The following is a 15,997-nucleotide window of genomic DNA, read 5'->3' as shown; positions in this document are numbered from 1 at the left end:
CCTTCAGTTCAGGTCCTTCAGCCACTGTTACCTCAGGGAGATTGCTTGTGTCTTCCCAAGTGAACACAGATCTGAAGTACCCATTTAATTCCTCTGCCATTTCTTTGTTCCTAGTAATATATTCCCCTGTTTCTGTCTTCAAGGGCCCAATTTTTGTCCTAACCATTTTTTTTGCCTTGCACATACCTAAAAAAGCTTTTACTATCCTCCTTAATATTCTTGGCCCGTTTACCTTCGTACCTCATTTTTCCTCTGTGTATTTCTTTCTTAGTAATCCTCTGTTGCTCTTTAAAAGCTTCCCAGTCCTCAGTTTTCCCACTTATCTTAGCTATGTTATACTTAATTAATTGTTGTTCTTTGTGTGGTCATTCAGTTGAATAACAGGTGAATGGTGGAGTAAATGATGAGTTGTGACGTGGCATAGTGTTCCTGTATATCTGCTGTCTTTGCCCTTCAAGTTGGTAGAGGTTGCCAGATGGGCAGGTGCTGTTAGAAAAAAAGTACACAACAGTGTATTTTGTAAATGATATCTTGTAAATAGAGCCATGTTGCGTGATGGTGGAGTAAATATTCAAAATGATGTTGGGATGTTAGTCAAGTGGGCTGCTTTATCCTAGATGGAGCCTCTTGAGTGTCAGAATTGTGTGGAAAAATTGAAAATGTTTTAATAGTGTTTCTTGAATTGTATATACAGTAAACCTTTTATTAACTGGCACCTATGGGAGCAGGAGTGTGCCAATTGATCATATATTCCAGATAATCAATACATTCACATAACCACTAAAATCACACTAAATAATAAAAACATAATACAAGGTGTATACACTTTACTGTTATACTTTATTTACAGTATAGATCACAAATTTAAAGCAAAGCTGCATTATTATAAAACCTATCGGCAGAGGGCCTTCTTATTTACACCCTCAACTGATTTACTCTGATATCATGGCAGCTCACATATTTGAGGAGATATTGACTCGAAATCGAATTAATTGTTGATCTTTGTGTGGTCATTCAATTGAATAACAGGTGAATGGTGGAGTAAATAAATATAAAAGAACTATCATAATTGGACAAATTAATACAATAAACTTCATGGTATCTGAGGTGCATAATTTTGCCAGTTTATCAAATGTGCCTTTAATAAGGTGCTAGTTAAAGCAAAGTTTGTTGTATTGAAAACTGGCTCAAAGCATAAGTACTAAACTTATCTGCCATGTGGTTATAATGTAATACCAAAAACAGAAATTGTTGGTGAAACTCAGCAACATCTGATTGACAAACCAGAGATAAAGTTTCAAGTCTGGTCACTCTTCATCAGAACTCTCTTATAATTTAAGTTTTGTTGTCAGTTGTTTTATGTAAACTATGAATATTTATAAACTGGTTTGGTTTTTTAATGGCTAAGCCAAAAATCCTGAAATAATTTGTGTTTTTTATTTGGCTGAATAAAGGTGAAGGAACAAGTTAAGGATGTGAGACTGTCAGATGTGATGGATGTGTATGAACAGAAACTTTCATCTCTCGCTGTAAGTAACAATTAAAAGTTGGTAATTCTACATGCTACATGTTACAGAAACAGAAATCATGTATTGCACAATGAGGCCTTATTTTAAAAGTTAGAAAATAACTTCTAAAGATCTGAGGATATTTTAAAACTTTCTCTCATTTGTGCAGTTTCTTTTGCAGGATGTTTTCTGACAACAGAAATCCAGATTGTGAAGGGATTGTTGAATTGTTCTTTAGTTTGATGCAGCACTTACACTGTAGTAGCAGATAACATTAGCGGCTTTTTTTAGCACTTCAAGACTGAAGTAGTGTCCTTTTATTGTATAATGTAACATTTTTGAAATCAGCCTAATAATCTATCATCACTCAAATACTAAGGCCCACAAAGCAAGTGTATTGCCAGAGAATTAAGAACCAACGGCAGATGAAAAAATAAATAATTTAAGTGAGTTAAAAACAAATTATAGTGGAATTAATTGTTAATAAATATAAAGACTAATAAGACCTACTGGTATATAAAAAGAAAGTAGTTAAGTGTGGGTCTCTTGCAGGATGCAACTGAGGAAATGATAATGGGGATCACAGAAATGGCAACTTACTTAAACCAATATTTACATTAATCTTCATGGTTTAGGGCACTATAACACCCCAAAAGTAACAGATAAACAAGGTGCTAATGGGACAATAGACCTTCCAACAGTTTCTCATAAGCAGGTGGGAGTTGAACAAAGGCCTTCTGATCCAGAGATATGGGCACTACTACTGCCACAAGAACCCTTTTTTCTGTTACTTTTATTCCCTTTATCCTCCTCCACTAAATCATCTGTGTTTTTGAATCAGTTATCAATTTACACTCAAAGCCCATTGGGGCAGTGCAATGACAACAAATGCACTTAGACATGTATATTTTCAGTTGATATTTTTAAAATGTGACAGTAAATACGTTTAAAAATTTATTCTAAATGTCTACTACTGTCAGTGGAAATGGATGGTGAACCTCAATTAAATCTATCCCACCCAACCTGCCCTTCCAGTCAGCCAATTAAGCTTAAAAGAAGGTCTCTACAAAACATAAAATTTACAGTTGCCGCAGCAAAAAACTGGGAATATGAAGGATTATGCTGATTAAAAAAGGCTGAAAGGTTATAAATTTAGAACATTAATTGGAGGTAAACTTCATAAGAATGCTTTTGGTTGAAAATAAGGTACTAGTGCAGTCTAGCTAAGGGTAGAGAAGAAACATTCGGGGGAAAAAATTACTTTCTGTTATTGAGCAACATTGATGAAACAGCTTGGCTTGAGCTATTTACAGTTCAACAACCAACTTAAATCAGTTGGCTGAATGGTTAAATAGATAATGAGGTCAGCACGGTGGCTCAGTGTTAGCAATGCTGTCTCTCCGTTCCAGGGACTCTAGTTCGATTCCAACCTCAGGTGATTGTGTGGCGTTTGCACGTTTTCCCAGTGTCTGCGTGGGTTTCCTTTAGGTGCTCTGGTTTCCTCCCACAGTCCAAATATGTGAGGTTAGGTGAATAGGCCATGTTAAATTGCCCATAGTGTAGGTTAGGTGCATTAGTCAGTGGTAGATATAGAGTAGGGGAATAGGTCTAGGTGGTTTAATCTTCAGAGGGTCGGTGTGGACTTGTTGGGCCGAATAGCATGTTTCCACATTGTAGGGATTCTAATTCTAATATTAGTCAATCCACTTCACACAAGCCCAAAATTGTGAGGTTTTTCCACCATTATGTAATATCTCAATTTGTTTTTTCTGGTTTATGGGTGAAATGGCTCAAAATGTATCTATTTTTGAAGTGAGACCGCTTCTTTCCTATTTGAAACTGACAGTTGAAAGATATGAAATAGCAGGGAAGCAATTTCCTTTTTTCATTTTCCTGAAAAGGTCTTTGTTCAATTCCCTCCTGCTTATGAGACTGTTAGAAGGTCTATTCTCCCATTAGCAACTTGATAATCTGTTACTTTTGGGGTGTTATAGTACCCTAAACCATGAAGAATGATCTAATTATAGGTTTAAATAAGTTGCCATTTTTTTATTCCCCATTATAGTGCAACATACTTATTTTGGGGGATAATTTTGGTCATGGTTGCCCACAGTTTATCTGTAATTTATTTCTTTTCTTTTGTGTTGCTTGCATGTGGAGATTGGAGGATGCATCAAAGACCACTTGTGTCTCCTGTTTCTATAACATTACAAAGTGATAACGTTCATGTCGAAGTGGCTGTCCCATTATTTATTCATTTGCATTTCTCTCTTCACTGTAATTGGGCATGTCAACAGAGTGCATATATGCATTTGATTTACAGATTTTAGAACACTGCAGACTTTGTTAATATTGAAACACATTTCAGGAAAAAAAATGTTTAGCATGAATATAATTTAAGATCAAGCTTTTATTTTGCTTAGTCCAAAGAAAACCGTTTACAGGACTTATTGGAAGCCAAGGCATTGGCCCTAGCACAGGCGGATCGTTTGATCGCCCAGTACCGCTGTCAGAGAGCCCATGCAGAAGCCGAGGTATTTTGAATACAGCTTTTTCTCATCTGTTCTCTTAAATTGCACAATTCGGGTTTGTTCATTGTAAAAGTTTTGTCAAAAGTAGACTAATTCTCGAGCTTGCAATTTTTCTAGTTTTATGGATTTATGAAGTATAGCAAGATAAGGCACAGATTGGTGGTTTAGCTATGCCAATATCTATGAAATGGAAAGTAAAAAGGTAATCAAATAAGAGATGTTAGTACTATAGAAATCTCTAACGTCTGAAGTTCTTTTATTCTATGGAAGTGAACAACAACGATCAATCATTAAATATTTTTATAAATATTTTATAGTTCATCAATAATATGATATTTAGTCTGAATTATTACATATCATGAATTATTAGGTTTTTATTGTTGTAGGCACGACAGTTAGCTTCACTTCTAATGGATGCAGAGAGAAAAAATGAAGAACTTGATGGAGTACTGAAGACCCAACTGTTGGAATCCGACCGTGCCAAAGCTGATATTGAAGAACTTTATCAGCATAATTGTAAATTGCAGGCTATTTCTGAAGAGCATGAGTCCTTAAAGGTTACTTCTAAAGGTCTTGCTCAAAAGTAAGGTTTAGTGATTTCTGATATTGTTTTGTGCAATAATCCTTGGCTGCCGTCGTAATAAGCCAAATGATTTGCAATGTAATAATTCTGTGAAATGAATTACAGCAGTAGCATCCATGTTCATAGACAACAATTAATCTACTCTTTTATGGTAGCACAGAACATTAGCACAAATGAGTTTTATTGTATTTAACGAAAGTCATAGAGTCCAGGAATTCAATACAAGGGTTCTTCAGAGTAATATCCTAGGTCCAGCTGCATCAAGGATCTCTCTCCATCATGAGGTCAAAACTGGCGATGTTGCTGATGATCATATAAGATTCAGCACCCTTGCGACTCCTCAGGTATTGAAGCTGTTTGTGTCCAAATGCAGCAAGACCTGGACAACATCCTGGCTTTGACTGTTAACCGCTCATAACTGATTCTTACCACTCAAATGTAATACAATGACTATCTGCAACAGGAGAAAACCCCAAGCCATCTCCCTATAATTTTCAGTGGCATTACAATCACTGAACCCCTCCACTTTAAATGTCCTGTGGATTATAATTGAACAGAAGCTGAATTGAATCAGCTATATATATCCTGAGTGCAACAACTGAAATTCTGTGGTGTGTAACTCGGCTCCATCTACGAGGCTCAAGTCAGGAGTGTGATGAATACCCCTTATTTACATGGATGGCTGCAGCTCCAACAGCATTTCCTTCACCATTGATTCAGTGGCGCTTGTGTCTACCATTCAACGTGTGCTGCAACTCATCAAATTTCCTTTGATAGCACCTACTAATCCCATGATCTTTACCACCTAGTAGGTGAAAGGCAACAGGTGCATGGGAGCACCACCACCTGCAAGGTCCACTCCAGGCCCCACACCATCCTAACTTGCAATTATATCACCATTCTTTCACTATATCAAAATCCTGCAAAAGTCTTCATGGTAGCACTTCGGGTGTTTTTATGCCCGAAGGATTGTAGCAGTTCAAGAGGCCAGTTGAACCACATCTCCTTTTGAAGGAAATTAGGGATCTCCAATAAATGCTGGCTGAGCTGACAAGCTGACATAGTCCACATCCCATAAACAAATAAAAATAAATACACTTCAGTAGCTCTAATTATACATAACAAGGTGTATTTTTCACTGAATAACTTCTTGAAAATATGTTCCATAAATCCAGTTCCAGATTTGTATGTTTACGTAAATTTCATTTTAGTCTTGAGACAGTCGAAAGGCAACTTGAAGAACTACAGACTGAACACAATTCCTTAAGTAAACAAAGTGAATTGCTCAAAAAGCACATTGATGCCCTTAAACAACAGAATGATAGGTAAGTCCACATTCTTACCTTTGATTAGATCTACTCTCAGTTCTGAATTCAGTAACAATGGCTTTAAGTCATGCATTTATCAAGTTTTTTTTTAATTAGGAAAACCACAAAACAGCTTGTCATTTCATTTTTTTGAATCTTAGATGCCTTGCTCAGTTGGCAGAGTTGGAAGCACAGAAAAACGATTTGTGCATTCAGTTAAACGAAAAGGATGCTAAATTATTGGGTACGTCTTTTGGTACATCTGTTATTGATGACAGTGTTGTCTCTATTCATTGTTTGAACAGAAACATTGAATTGTGCAAATATGCTTGAAGTGGCTGATCTCAGGAGTACAATGTAATTAGCCTCATTTATGATATAGTTAGGCAGAAGTGGGTACTGTAGATGCTGGAGATCAGAGTCAAGATTAGAGTGGTGCTGGAAAAGCACAGCAGGTCAGGCAGCATCTGAGGAGCAGGAAAATTGACGTTTCGGGCAAAAGCTCTTCTTCAGGAATGAGGCTGGGAGCCTTGTGGGTAGAGAGATAAATGGGTGGGGGGGTGAGGCTGGGGAGAAGGTAGCTGAGAGTGCAATAGGTGGATGAAGGTGGTAGGTCGGAGTGGAGGATGGAATGGATAGGTGGGAAATAAGATTGACAGGTGGGGCAGGTCATGAGGACAGTCCTGAGCTGGAAGATTGGAACTGAGGTAAGGTGGGGGGAGGGGAAATGAGGAAACTGGTGAAGTCCACATTGATGCCATGGGATTGAAGGGTCCCAGGGTGGAAAATGAGGCGTCCTACTTCCGGGCATCATGTGGTGAGGGACTGGCAGTGGGGGGGGACTCAGGACCTGCATGTCCTCAGCAGAGTGAGAGGGGGAGTTGCAATGTTTGGCCTAGGGGTGGTTGGGTTAATTGGTATGGGTGTCCCGGAGACGTTCTCCGAAGTGATCTGCGAGAAGGCATTTGGTCTCCCCAGTGTAGAGGAGGGAACGGTCTTTGCGGAAAGGGGTGGGAAGGGAAACATATCTCTGGTGGTGGAGGAAATGTCAAACCGGTGTAAAAGGGTAACCATGGGCACCCGTATGGACCCCAGTTATGCCTCTCTCTTTGTCGGCTACGTAGAACAGTCCATCTTCCGTAGTTACACCGGCACCACTCCCCATCTCTTCCTCCGCTACATTGATGACTGCTTCGGCGCCACCTCGTGCTCCCGCAAGGAGGTTGAGCAGTTCATCAACTTCACCAACACATTCCACCCCAACCTTAAATTCACCTGGACCATCTTTGACACCTCCCTCCCCTTCCTAGACCTCTCCATTTCCATTAATGTTGACTGACTTGACACTGACATTTTTTACAAACCCACTGACTCCCACAGCTACCTGGATTATACCTCTTCCCACCCTACCTCCTGCAAAAATTCCATCCCGTATTCCCAATTCTTCCACCTTTGCTGTATCTGCTCCCAGGCGGACCAGTTCCACCACAGAACACCCCAGATGGCCTCCTTCTTTAGAGATCGCAATTTCCCTTCCCACATGGTTGAAGATGCCCTCCAACACATCTCATGCACATCCCGCTCCTCCGCCCTCAAATCCCACCCCTATAACCGTAACAAGAACAGAACACCCCTGGTCCTCACTTTCCACCCTACCAACCTTCGCATTAACCACATCATCCGCTGACATTTCCACCACCTCCAAACGGACCCCACCAACCGAGATTTATTTCCCTCCCCACCGCTTTCCACAAAGACCTTTCCCTCCGTGACTACCTGATCAGGTCCAGGCCCCCCCAACAACCAACCCTCCCATCCTGGCACCCTCCTCTGCCACCGCAGGAATTGCAAAACCTGCGCCCACACCACCTCCCTCACCTCCATCCAAAGCCCCAAAGGAGCCTTCCACATCCATCAAAGTTTCACCTGCACATCCACAATGTCATTTATTGTATCCGTTGCTCCCGATGCGGTCTCCTCTATATTGGGGAAACTGGACGCCTCCTTGCAGAGCGCTTCAGGGAACATTTCTGGGACACCTGCACCAATCAACCCCACCGCCCCGTGGCCCAGCGTTTTAACTCCCCCTCCCACTCTGCCGAGGATATGCAGGTTCTGAACCTCTTCCACTGCCACTCCCTCACCACCTGACGCCTGGAGGAAGAACGCCTCATCTTCTGCCTCTGAACACTTCAACCCCAGGGCATCAATGCGGACTTCACCAGTTTCTTCATTTCCCTTCCCCCAGTTCCATCCTTCCAGCTCAGTACTGTCCTCATGACCTGTCCTAACTGCCAATCTCCCTTCCCACCTATCCGTTCCATCTCTCTTGTTCTCACATGATCTGCTATTACGCTCAATCCATTTTTAACTAACAATAGTCTCCATTAACAGTTATTCTTCTAGTCTGATGATTATCCACTGCTTTGTCTATCCAACTGTTCTTGTCTCTCTTTGGGCTCCATCTCCACATAGCATTTATTCCTTACCCCCTCCCTCATTCTATAAGGATGTTGCCAGGGTTGGAGGATTTGAGCTATAGGGAGAGGTTGAATCGGCTGGGGCTGTTTTCCCTAGAGCATCAGAGGCTGAGGGTTGATCTAATAGAGGTTTATAAAATCATGAGGGGCATGAATGGGGTCAATAGACAAGATCTTTTCCCTGGGGTGGGGGAGTGCAGAACTTGAGGGCATAGGTTTCGGGTGAGAGAAGAAAGATATAAAAGTGATCTAAGGGCAACTTTTTCATGCAGAGGGTGGTATTTGTATGGAATAAGCTGCCAGAGAAAGTGGTGGAGGCTAGTACAATTGCAGCATTTAAAAGGCATCTGGATGGGTACATGAATAGGAAAGGTTTGGAGGGAAATGGGTCGTGTGCTGGTAGGTGGGACTAGATTGGGTTGGGATATCTGGTCAGCATGGGCGAATTGGACCGAAGGGTCTGTTTTCAAGCTGCACATCTATACGACTCAAACAACATCCTACCCAGCCAATCTCTTTCATTATTGAAAAGAAAACCCTCTACATTAGTTGAAACCTATTCATTCTTTTGAATGGGCCATTTAAAGAGCATCTCAAGATTATCCCTTCTGAGCAAGCTATTGCTGTGTGCCTTTAGAGTCAACCACTTATGACTAGTGATTTGACAACAGGTACCAGACGCTCAGACCCACAAATTTTGGAACATCAAGTACTTTATCCTTTTGCCTTCAAGAATAGCCACTGGCCGGGGTTTTTTCTTTACAATGCCAATCTGTGGAGAGAGACTCTTTTCTATCTCGTTTCCTGACGAATATAAGCGTGTTTTGGGGCTAGATATATGGATATACGTTTATACATTTGTTTTACAAGTCCACATTGAGCACAATTTAGCACATTGGCAAGTCTGGATGGCTATGGACAATTCTGTAGTCTATTTGATTTAACTAGATAGAACCCTAATGCTGCTGGGTAATTGGAGAAATTGTTCATGGAGAGACTGAATGAACTAGAGGATAGAATAGTATTGGAGTACTAATATTGAATTAAGAAACAACCATTTATGAATACATAGCTTTAGGAAAGAAAACACCATTAAAGAGCAGTTCAAATACAAGATTCCATTTAATAATTTCTTCAATTTGCATCCTGATGAATTGGAAAATCTCAAGCACTGGGTTATTTCAGCACCTTGTTACAGGAGAAACTGCTTCACAGTGGGAGAATGGCATCAAATACAAAAGAGCGCAATTGATTATAATATTTGCACTCTGCATATTAATTTCAAACCACTAAATCATTTTTCCTATAATGATTGACAGGTTTGGAACAAAAGCTCAAGGCACAGCAAGAAAAAACAAAGATATCGGAGAAGGAAAAAGAGAATCTAGAAGAAGCTATTGGCGTTCTCCAAAAGGAGCTTAGCAAGACAGAGGTAACCAGGAAAGAGCTCAGTATTAAGGTAATTGATGTCTTTCGAATAGTTATTCAGTCTGCCTTTCAGAAGACTAGAGAATTGCATGTAATGATTATGATAACTGGTTTGGACATAGTCAAAAGTCACACGACCCCAAGTTATAGTTCAACAAATTTATTTGAAAGTGCTGCTCCTTTGTCAGATGAAGTGGACTTCTGATTTTGTACACCCCAGTTCAACACTGGCATCTCCACATTGTAACTAATTTGGAGTCATTGTATGATTCTGGAGAGGACTGAGTTATTCCAATGGTGTCTGACTATTTGATAGTGAAAGTAAACTTCTGATCACAGGGGATACATCTCCATTTGCAGGCGAGACCAGTATAGCAGAGTCTAACCTGAGAGAATATCAAGCTGTTTTACTGCTTTGTAACTAAAATCTAATTAGGGATGCAAAATGGCTGCTTTGAACAGTGGTATATCCAAAAAGAGGAAGACATATCCTAACCACTGCCTTGAACACAGCCGGAATAATTTGATAAGTTCTGTTTCAATTTTTTTGGATAGCTGTCCCTTTCCAAGTTTGAGCACATACCCTAATTTTGTGTAAATTAACACTCATACTTAACAGCTTTAATAATGGTTGAATGAAATTGAGAAATCCCCTTTAAAGGATGTGTCCTTCTAAAAGTATTATGTGACTTGAGAAATGGCAGATGATGATGTTTGAATGCCCTTGTCCTTCTACATGATAGTTTGCAGGTTTGGAAGATGACAACAGAAACTTTGGGGAAGTTTCTACAGTGCATGTTTTATATGGCCTCCACTGCTGTCACTATGCATCTGTGTCGGAGGGAATGGGTCTTGAAGCTTGTGTATAGGGTGTCAGTCAAGAAGGTTACTTTGTCTAAGATGGTCTTGAGCTTCTTCATAGGATCTTTACAGTGTGGAAGCAGGCCATTCAGTCTGTCGAATCAATACCAACCCTCCAAAGAGAATCCCATTCAGAACCCACCCCACCCTAACACTGCATTTCCTATGGCTAATTCACTTAACTTGCACACTATGGGAACTTTAGCATGGCCAATCCACCTAAACTGCACATAGAATCTTAGAATCCTTACAGTGTGGAAACGGGTCAATCAGTCCATCATGTCTACACTGACCCTCTGAAGAGCATCCCACCCAGACCCACCCCTCTACTCTGTCCCTGTAACCTCGCATTTCTCATGGTTAATCCACCTAGCCTGCGCATCTCTGGACTCTATGGGCAGTTTATCATGGCTAATCAGCCTAACCTGTGCATCTTTGGACTGTGGGAGAAAAACTGAGCACCTGGAGGAAACCCATACAGGCACAGAGTATGTGCACATTCCACACGCAGTCACCTGAGGGTAGAATCAAACCTGGGTCCCTGGCGCTTTGAGGCAGCAGTGCTAACCAATGAGCCTCCATGCTGCCACATTCTTGAGTTGATTCCATCACCCTCCTGACCTGTGCCTTATAGATGGCAAATTGGAAGTCAAGAGGTGAGATACTTTCTACAAAATGAACTAACCACTCACGTTAGAGTTTTTTTTTCAACTCATAAGCTAACTCCTTTTCTCCCTCGATATTGCCACACCTGCTGAGTTTTTCCAGTGCTTTCTGTTTTAAATCACACCAGAAATTTATTTTTAGTTGACGGCTGGAATTGATTTCACTTAATTACTATTTAGCTTTCTGAAAAAAATACATTTCTAACATTTTGCATATAGTCAAGCATTCTCTATTGAACATACTTTAAAATCAAAACACTACAAGATATTGCGCAATGTTTCATTCTGTTTTCAGCTTGTAGTAATCTTCTGAAACTCATGACTAATTTGAATACATTTATTGGTTTGGAATTTCTGATGGGTTACATTGTTTTTTTTTCCCCAGTGCAATTGAACAAACCTGCAAAATTTCAAATGCATTTGCTGAGGCATGAAGTTTAAGAGCAGAGATGCTGGGACTATATAAAATGTTGATTAGGCTACAGCTAGAGTATTGTGTGTAGTTCAAAGTTTGTGAGAAGATTTGTAGCTCGGGTGCTCGTTGCTGTGGTTTTGTTCGCCGAGCTGGAAGTTTTTGTTGCAAACGTTTCGTCCCCTGTCGAGGTGACATCCTCAGTGCTTGGGAGCCTCCTGTGAAGCGCTTCTGTGGTGTTTCCTCTGGCATTTATAGTGGCCTGTCCCTGCCGCTTCCGTTGTCAGTTTCAGCTGTCCGCTGTAGTGGCCGGTATATTGGGTCCAGGTCTATGTGTTTGTTGATGGAGTTTGTGGATGAGTGCCATGCTTCTAGGAATTCCCTGGCTGTTCTTTGTTTCGCTTGCCCTATAATGGTAGTGTTGTCCCAGTCAAATTCATGTTGCTTGTCGTCTGCGTGTGTGGCTACTAGGGATAGCTGGTCGTGTCGTTTCGTGGCTAGTTGATGTCAACCGGAAGCGGCAGGGACAGGCCACTATAAATGCCGGAGGAAACACCATAGAAGCGCTTCACAGGAGGCTCCCAAGCACTGAGGATGTCACCTAGACAGGGGACGAAACGTTTGCAACAAAAATTTCCAGCTCGGCGAACAGAACCACAGCAGTATTGTGTGTAGTTCTGAGATCTGCATTGTAGTGATTGCATTGAAAATGGTGCAGAGAAGATTTACCAGGATTATTTTTTCTTTATTTCATCCCAGTATGAGGGTGTTGCTGCTAGGCCAGCATTTATTGCCCATCCCAAATTGCCCAGAGGGCAGTTAAGAATCAACATCTGGAGTTACATGTAGGCCAGACCAGATAAGGATGGCAGTTTCCTTCCCTAAAAGAAGTTAGTGAACCAGATGTATTTTTCTGACAATCAACTCATGGTCATTATTAGACTCCTGATTCCAGATTTTTATTGAATTCAAATTCTACCATCTGCTACGGAGGGATTCGAACCTGGGTCCAAGAATATTATCTGGTTCTCTGGGTTAACGTCCAGCAAGTGCCACTAGTCCATTGCCTGCCCATATGTTGCGTGGGTTGGAGAATTTTATTGTGAAGAAAGATTGGACAGACTGTGCTTGTTTTCCTTGGAGCAGAGGAGGCTGCAGGGTGACATGATTGAGATTTATGAAATTAGAAGCAAAAATGGTAGACGGGAAAAAACATTCACTCTTGGTGGAGGGATCGATGATTGAAGGAATAAATTTAAGGCATCGGGCAGAAGGTTTAGAAGAGATGGAAGGAGATGTCTTTTTTTTCCCCATGAAGAGGGTGGTGGGAACTGGGAAAACTCACTGCCTGCAAAGGCTGTAAAAGTAGCAATTCTCATAACATTTAAGAAATATTTAGATGTACACTTGCAATGCCAAGGCATTCCAGGCTATGGAATGAGATGGGATTCGTATAGTTATGTACTTGCTTTTGATGGGTGCAGATTTGATGGATTGAAAAATATTTTATGTAGAACTTTATGACTGGAATTCCAATACGTATCGAGTTTCCATAGTTCACAAAGCCATGTAGCAGATAAAAGTAATCATTATTAATAGTTTCTGTCCATTTCTTCTTTGGGCCTTAGGGCAGACTCTTAAATTTTTTTTATTTCTATTTTTATTTATAAGGCTGGTCATAGCTTTCAAATACGAAAAGCAGTGTTTAACTAAGAAAGTCTCCTGTGCACCAGTGAAATGCACCAGTGAAACTCCTGAGTAATCTTTTGTTTTATTTATAGTCATATGTGTTGGACCAGACTCTCTTTAAAAAAATTTCTGTTGTCAACCCATTTTCGGCTGTGATAATAAAACTGCAACAGGTTACTACATTACATTTAAAAAAAAATCCTTAACACATTTCTTACCAAACAAAATTCCAAAACGTTGTCTGGTCCATGGCAGATTTTACATTTGGCAACGTGCAAATGAACATGAACGGACAGTTAAATAAACAAAAATTGCTTCTAGAAACTAGTGTAATTCTGAGCTCAACTTGCACTTTGGGTGCTGATATGCCCAAAGCACCAAGTCTAAATAAGGGACTTGTTGAAAGTATTAAATTTGTTCAGTTTAATGAAATTGAATGCAAGAGTTTGATGTAAAGGTACTTTTGAACTTAACAATTTCTATTTATTTGAAACTATTTTCTGTTATCGTGCACCATTCCCACCCCCACCTCCACCAGTTAGTTTTGTTTCACATTAATAAACTGTGTTCTACAGATCTGTCTATTATAATAAATGTTAACTTTGTGTCTCGCCCTGCAGTTGTCAACTCTAGAAGTGCAGAAATCCCAGGTAGAAACACAATTGCAACAAAAAGAAGCCCTTGTCCAAGCTCAGCAGGACGAACTCAACAAGCACTCTCAAATGATAGCAATGATTCATAGTCTGAGCAGTAGCAAACTACAATCAAATACAGTAAATCTCAGTCTCTAGCCATGTTTCTTCTCATTTTTAATGCTGAGAGAAATGGCCAATGTTTGCTTGCAGTCCTTGTATCTGATGCATTTAATATTCACCCTATAGGATTAAAATTGTAATTTACTTTTAAGAAAGAATTTGTAACCATTTATATTTGAAAAGGGTTTGCTTCAGATTTGAGCATTTCAAGTTGCTGCTTTTTTGAGTTGTACTGTTTTAAGCACAATTGGTAATAAGGACTTGGCAAACCAGGAAATTGCAGTCTTTAAATATGATGTGAAGATTCTAAACTGTGTTTTTGACTGCATTATTATGTCAGCCTCTGGTCATAATCTGACTAACTGTGTAAATAGTTCAAGACAAAATTTGTACTATTTGGCTAGTACTGTTTCTTTTGGCTAGATATGATTTCAGAATCTGAAATTATCTGTTTCATATTTGGGCAAATTTATGCTAGAATTCTCTAGTTATATTAATACCAGGCTTGAATTAGTTTTTCAGTGTACTGTCCTGGATTCTGATGCCAAATGCTATATTATTCCAGAAGCAATCCATTTTATCTTAATTGCTAAGAATATCTTAATTGTACTATTTAGCAGTCTGTGCACGATGCAAATGTATGGAAATTTTATATGTTTTTCAATGTTTTTATAAATTTCCTTCATTAAATTGGGAAAGCACTGCTTTGAATTTAAGAAAAATTACCTTACTTATTTTGTACTAAAATAACCAACATTATTTTACGAAAAGTACATAAAATAATTGGACTTGCACATTTCTATCACCTGTTTGATTCCTGCTCGCTTTTGTAATGAATTTTGGTACTGTCATGAACCTGTCATTTTTAGATGTACTGTCTCCTTTTCAGTGGTTGTGTACAGCCATATAATTGTGTTAATCTTTAGTTTTCTTCCTTTCCCCACAGAGAAAGTAACATTTTTTTAAAAATAAAAATGTACTTGAAATGAAATGCAAACTATCATTCATACCAAACTTCAGTGTGGAATACTTTTTCTTCCTTAGAAGACTGATCCAGGAAAAGCTGTAGTGTATTGTTCTAATACATTGTCATTGCAATTGATGCATTTATTGACTGCACTTTCTGAAATTCCCATCTGGCCATCCATTACTTCCACCCTCAATCATCCCTACGCAATTTTGCACCTTTCTCTGAAACACCAACCTGCAGCTGTATGCATGCAACTGTAGTCACTCAACTACAATCTTTTCTCGTTGTGGGAACTAAGAGCAGAAGAAGCAAGGATGGCATTCAAGCTATTTTGCACCTTGGCACAACAGAAGAGAGGAGGCATTGGAGTTTAATGGTTTTGACTGCATGCCCATTGAAGTAGTGAGGTAAAGAATTCCCAGCTACCTGGTGACACTTAAGTATAAAACTACCCACTTGGTCATGTTCATTTCGAAGAAATGTCAGATTGTGTTTTATACATAGCTTGTCTTTCCAGTACTCATTCCTCCTTTTTATTTCCCATACAGCCTTCAGGCAAGCAGCATGATTTTTTTGGAGGTCTCAGAGGTGTATTCCTCCAATGATCAAAGTTCTTTTAAAAGCATAGATTTTTGTTTTAAAATTGAGAATTTCTGGTATGTTATGATCCATATGATATGAACCCAGGCCTCTGGCCCAGAGGTGGGACATTTATGGGTAGCACAGTAGTTAGCACTGCTGCCTCACAGTGCCAGAGACCCAGGTTCAATTCCCGCCTCAGGCGACTCTCTGTGTGGCGTTTGCACAT

The 15,997-nt window shown here is 39.9% G+C and overlaps 1 protein-coding gene across 5 annotated transcripts in view; it reads left to right on the top strand.

Moving 5' to 3' along the window:
- Window positions 1-15,210, top strand: part of cip2a (cellular inhibitor of PP2A) — a 71,542-nt gene extending 56,332 nt beyond the window's left edge. For all 5 annotated transcript variants that reach the window (XM_043701060.2, XM_043701064.2, XM_043701059.2 and 2 more), the window contains 7 exons: window positions 1,455-1,529; window positions 3,932-4,042; window positions 4,426-4,622; window positions 5,834-5,947; window positions 6,091-6,173; window positions 9,729-9,868; window positions 14,085-15,210. In XM_043701060.2, the coding sequence (XP_043556995.2) occupies window positions 1,455-1,529; window positions 3,932-4,042; window positions 4,426-4,622; window positions 5,834-5,947; window positions 6,091-6,173; window positions 9,729-9,868; window positions 14,085-14,255 (891 nt within the window). In that variant the 3' untranslated portion in view covers window positions 14,256-15,210. The remainder of the gene's footprint in view (window positions 1-1,454; window positions 1,530-3,931; window positions 4,043-4,425; window positions 4,623-5,833; window positions 5,948-6,090; window positions 6,174-9,728; window positions 9,869-14,084) is intronic.
- The last annotated feature ends 787 nt before the right edge of the window (window positions 15,211-15,997 follow it).

The sequence above is a fragment of the Chiloscyllium plagiosum genome, unplaced genomic scaffold (assembly GCF_037043375.1).
Source record: "Chiloscyllium plagiosum isolate Xiang-an unplaced genomic scaffold, Cpla_swu_hap1 HiC_scaffold_12, whole genome shotgun sequence".
Lineage (NCBI taxonomy): Eukaryota > Metazoa > Chordata > Chondrichthyes > Orectolobiformes > Hemiscylliidae > Chiloscyllium > Chiloscyllium plagiosum.
Note: the sequence above shows the minus strand (reverse complement) of the source record. Positions and strands in the feature narration are given on the sequence as shown.